Below are 5,838 nucleotides of genomic sequence, written 5' to 3'. Positions count from 1 at the left end.
ACAAGCAAAAGTTTGTGTTGATCACTGTTTAAAAGAGTTTCAAAAGCACGAGTACGGTATACTTTAAATAGTGACTTGCAATGTTTTCAAATAATGAACAATGTTGTACACAAAACAAACGATTCAATTGTTAGAATCAAACGCTTATCACTTTGTCAAAAACTATAACTATTAGTCAGAACATAACTTTTTTTACTTAAGAATGTAATATCACGATTGATTTGATTGTAACCCGACCCACTTGATCTATGTAAATGGACAATTAATACTACTTACAACATCTTCATGGCACATATATTATTATAACGTTTTATCTTTCCGAAGTTTTGGTAATAATCCAAACACACATAATATATACTAAGTTGTTGACATATAAGTGAGGATATATAATAATAATGGTCATGGATCAGTTCAATTAATGCTGCTAAAAAAGTAGCATATTCAAATGATTAATCATACAAATATTGCATATACATCGAAACATAGAGCATTAGTACGTGCCACCATCTTAATTAAGCTAATTAACGAAAATAAAGAAAACTAAGCTTGATTTTCCATGAATTATGAAGTCTTCTAATAATTAAGGGCTAGCAAATACTATTGTGAGAGCTAGCTAGCACACATTTTATTCAGGAATGAAGTATAGCATCATGAGCAATCAGCCTTAGATTTTTTTTTAGCAGATTGACTGCTCATGATGTTATATCATTTCCATGAATTTACCTCTTTGCATGCTACCATATATTTTTATATATGTATATGCTGCCCTAATTGTAAACTTGTCCTAACGAAAGCCCCCTCCGAGGGCAGGTGCCCAATAGTCTGCTCCATTGTCACTCCCAACTTGCAGTGTGCATGACACTGGAACCAGACACAACCCTCTACTCCTCAGCCCCTTCTTTTGTTCTTCTTCAGTTTCCTAATTAGCCATTGCACACCACAAATGTGTTTAGAATAATTAAAACATGTCATCAACGTAATCGTGTTATTTGTGTCCGGATTTTCTGGACTGTCCTCTGCTGAGTATTAAAAATACATTACGTTGATATTAATATTAAAATTTTCTTTTAATATATTTTAAAACTTCAAAATCAGTGATTATTAATGTATTTTGAAGACACAGCAAAATAATCAATAGAAAAAAAAATTCAACGGAGATTCCAAATTCTATTTTAGTAAGAACATTTACCGGTTCTCCAGCTGCTTTCCTTTTCAAGCTGTTCTCATTATTCAGCAGCTGCATCAGAAAGTAAAACACCATGAGATAAAACAAAGCCACTTTGTTTTCTCTTTACTTTTACGTTGTAAACAATATTATATATCTGATAAAGCTGGTTACATTTCTCTTGTATGTTTTTTTTTTTTCACACACTTAAACAAATGAATATGTAAGATTAAGGTGTATGTATATATAGTTAATTGATCCAATGGAAAAAGCATATATACCTGACCAGGGTCTTCAGGGAATATACAATTCTTCTCTCCTTGAACCTAAATTTAAATAATTACAATCATCACTCAATAAGTGTCACATAATTACTCGTTAATCAGTACACTCGTGCACATGCAAGAGAAGAAGGAAGCAGAAAGGGGAAGAGATATAGAAAGAGAGAGAGAGAGAAGATAGTGAAAGTGATTATTCTTCTTGCTTTGGGACGTGAAAAATGGCTTTATATATGCTCCTATTTCTTTCTCATCTTAAAATAATATCCGTCACTTTAAAATATTAAAACATATCTTAACAAAGGTGTCATCATAACTTGAGTAATTAATTAACATACATTCATCATTATAAAAGACAAACAACATGGGACAAGGAAGTGGATGATAATCTTTATTTAGACAATTAGAGAAAAACCACTGTTTTTAATTACTGCCATGTTTTTTAAACCAGAAATGATGAGTTTATGGTATTTCTTACAGAATTCTGCTGCCTCCCACTCCCTGGTCCACCGCTCAAGTATGGTAAGCTAAGGGCCTGTTGGGGGAAAAAGTGAGCATGTTTAGAACTTTACTGATCAATTTTTTTTTTCATTGGAATAATACAAATATGAAAACTTATAATTTTTATAACAATTTGTATATCATATTAATAAGAGTATAGTGCATGCACTTGTTGTCTCTTTTTATCTGTGAAAAAAAAAATGCATTGGATCAATTTCAATGCTGTAATGTGAAATGAAGCTTTAATAGCGTGCAGCGTGCATCAGAGGCTCGTGGTTGTTTGGGAAAGTAAAGAGTGGAGAAGAAACATCACCTCAATTTGACTCTGAAGGAATCTGATATACCCAATAGCTTCTAACAAGACAGAGGCTGTGTCAGTCTGCAAAAGTGAAATATGCCACACCCATACACACACACACCAGCGTTATTCCCAGTCAAAATTATATATATTACGTTATGAACCAACCTTTTTTTCTTCTTCTTCTCTAAAATATCATGTACAAAAAGCAAAGGAAAAAAAATTATTACTGCAAAAAGTGTTCTTAAAGATGTGGATATGGGTAAACTTTTATTATTGGATCTTTCTATATGAAGAATGCTGATGCTATTTTTAACCCGGTCGTACATTTCTGATTAATTTAATTCATGTATACATTTAGTTTAATAAAAAAAATTTAGTGACATTTTCATTTTTTTATCATAATATAGATCAGAGGGGACCATTACAGTCTTGGACTATCTGATAATTTATTTTTAAAAAGGGTGTGCTACAGAGTTAAAAAAAAAAATCACAATAATTTTAGACAACTTAATAATTAAAAAAAAAAGTATGGTGATGGTGTAATTTGATTCGAAAAGGTTAGGTTTTTATTACCTTCCCAAATGGGGAAACGAGTTGATGAAGAGCTGTAATTCTGTCACCTAGCTTCTCCTTCCTAACCTGAAAATGAGAAGAGGAAGAGATATAAATATGTCGTACATGCGCACATGCTAAAAATTTGGTTATATTTTGTTGTTTCATATGGGTGTGTTCGATTCTGGTTCTGAGATGGTAAAATGACGATGAAGCAAGAGAAAAAAGAATAATCATGATTGAGAATTAGACAAGAAAGAAAGACAACAGTTACACCCCACATGTGTTTGTGTGTCTGAAAGAGAGTTGGGGTTGGAAGTTTCTGTCTGGTAGTTTGCATTTTACCTTGAATGTAGCCTGTGTTGTAGCAGAGGGTTGAACCCTAGCTTTCTTCAGTGCCCCACCACCTGCACTGCTATTGCACTTAGAGAAACAAAGAGGTTTCTTATTAGATTAGATTCTTCTTCAAATTTTAACGAACACAACGCAGCAAAATTAATGAGAATCTTTTACTTCATTAATTGATGTAAAAACATTGGTAAAGTAGGTGTAGTACTGCGTCAATTCAAAGAAGATTAATTAATCATGGTTTTGATCTATACAAAGATAGGGAAAGATCTTGCCTTTAGATTATGTATGAAAAAATATTACAAGAAAGCTTTTTTTCTGGGTCTTAATTAGTAAAGTTGGATGAAAAGTGGGTTTTGTTCATCTCATTGACCAAGAAGGAAAGGAAAAGGTAAAGGAAATAAGAAGATTGTAGTTGTAGATTCTCATCAATCAGTGAAGGAATCTGAACTGTGTATGAATGAAATCTAATAATATCTTTGTTTTGTTACCTCAGAAGATCGATCTGGTGGAGGATGTCTTGCATCTGTGTTACTGTTAGAGAAATCTAACATGTTGCTACTGAAACTTGTGGCACATGATGATTTCGGAGACCAAGATGGTTTTGATGACTGAAGCTCTTCGTTTCCATGGCCATATACATAACTGTTAACCGAATTTTCTTGTTTAACATCAACCAGAGAAGCGTTTTGAGCTTGACCTAGCATTTGATCCTCCCAGTTCTCCATCTTCTTCGTCTGAAACTGTCCCATCCCAACTTTTCCTTGTTCATCCACCACTCCACTCCTATAACAGAGATAAAAAGTTAGATTTTGATCCTTCCTTAACCAAACAAAGTTAGTTTCGCCATGCAAGCATGTTATTAGTTTACTTTGTGTGTGTGTGAAGGAAGGAAGAAAAGAAAGAGAAATTGATTAATATACATGAGTAACTGGCTCCATGATTCAGGAAGGTCTTGATTTTCGTTCCAAGAAGGAAAGGGAAGAGAAGAAGGAGCAGCATAAGGGATGGGAAAGTTTGAAGGAGAGGAGAAGAAAGGAGAAGGTTGTTGTGGAGGCATGGTGTTGATATTGATGTTCCACCAGTTAGGGTTTCCAGCCATCATTTGTTGCACTGGTGAGCTCTGAACAACACTTCTATGCATGCCTTCTGTTGCTTCTGAGAAAATTTTTCAGCTGTTAGCAAAAGAAAGATGTGTGTGTGTGTGTGTGTGGTGTTCTCTTTCTTTGTGTGTGATCTTTCTCTTTCCCTTTTCTTTGTAGAAAATTTTTGAGAGGTCCTCGAAAGGGTGATTAAGTAGGGGAATTACACACACGACCCGTTTGAAGGAATTAATTTGAATAATTATGGAGTTTTGAGAACCTTTGTCTTTGTTGCTTACTTTCTTTATTGCTTTTCTTTTCTTTCTCATCACTTTCGTGTTATTTCTTTTCTTTCTTTGCTTTTCTATTTCCCCCGCTTGCTTTTGCTTTATCTTAAAGTGGGACAGAAAAAGGTGGTAGGAATTCCCATAATTATAAAATTCCAAAAAATATATGTATTACATATATATAATTAACAAGAAAAATCACTCTTGAGAACATTTTTCCCCTATCATATCTACCAACGTGGCGCACTAGAAAGGCCTAAAAGAAAAAAAACTACAATGAGAAATTTAAAGAAGAACCTCTCTAAAGTTTGCCAAAATTTTGACTTCTACAAGCTAAACACTCACCTTATTATTTGTGCTTGACTAGAAAATCATTACTCTTTAAGTAGTATTAAATAATTCGATTTAGTGTGTGTCATATTTTGACATGAACTAAAGATTTAATGGTCTAATTACATATTGTGATTATGAATTACAAACTATAATATTCATATGGGTTAAATAGGTTTTTGTCTCTCAAGTTTCAGTGAATTTTAGAATTAATTTTTTTTCGAAATTTTATACTAATTTAGTCATTCATCTTTAGAAATGCGTGAATTTAGTCATTTTTACCAAATTTTGTTAAGTTTATTTAACATTTTAAAAATCATATGAACTTAACAAAATTTGGTTAAAAAGACTAAATTTACGTATTTTTAAAGATGAAGGACTAAATTGATCAAAAATTTTGAAGATAGACTAATTTCAAATTTCACTGAAACTTGAGAGACAAAAAACATATTTAAGGCTATTCATATTTTATAGTGTATGCTTGCTGTAATTTTCTTTTTCCTACTATTCTACATGCCATTCACAAAGTGATATATCTCTATGAGGTGTTGTTGACCAGCTTTTTGAATTCAATTACTCGGTTTTGTATCTGTAACTAAAATTTCTTATAGTTCGTTAATTTTAACCTACGCTCATGATTGTGGATAATATTATATATATATATATATATATATATATATATATATATATATATATATATATATATATTCATCTTGATGAAATAATACTAACATTTAATAATTGTTTTTGCACTTCATTTACACATAGATCCTTAATCGTAATCAACCTTCTAGTGATGAAGCATTCAATTCGATTGAGTCAACGAAAGAGTTTAGAACAGTCAACAGTCCAGTGTTGTACATTCTCATCCACTTTAGGATTATAAAAAAAGCTTTAGAGTGTAAACACTAAGAGATTTGTACTGTTGCTTTTATATTTAATCAACAGAAAGTTAGTTTAGTGCTAAGTTATAGATACTTTTATTCTTAACAAT

At 32.1% G+C, this 5,838-nt stretch overlaps 1 protein-coding gene across 1 annotated transcript; it reads right to left on the bottom strand.

The window, feature by feature from the left end:
• Positions 1-385: 385 nt before the first annotated feature.
• Positions 386-4,473, bottom strand: LOC114181157 (transcription factor bHLH68-like). Its single transcript, XM_028067517.1, has 9 exons — positions 4,069-4,473; positions 3,637-3,931; positions 3,143-3,220; positions 2,819-2,884; positions 2,258-2,323; positions 1,922-1,978; positions 1,447-1,491; positions 1,190-1,237; positions 386-919 (listed from the first exon to the last, which is right to left on the bottom strand). Exons 1-9 carry the CDS (start codon positions 4,287-4,289, stop codon positions 785-787), a joined length of 1,011 nt encoding a protein of 336 aa, XP_027923318.1. The 5' UTR covers positions 4,290-4,473; the 3' UTR covers positions 386-784.
• Positions 4,474-5,838: the final 1,365 nt, after the last annotated feature.

This window comes from Vigna unguiculata, chromosome 4, assembly GCF_004118075.2.
Source record: "Vigna unguiculata cultivar IT97K-499-35 chromosome 4, ASM411807v1, whole genome shotgun sequence".
NCBI classification, from domain to species: domain Eukaryota; kingdom Viridiplantae; phylum Streptophyta; class Magnoliopsida; order Fabales; family Fabaceae; genus Vigna; species Vigna unguiculata.
Note: the sequence above shows the minus strand (reverse complement) of the source record. Positions and strands in the feature narration are given on the sequence as shown.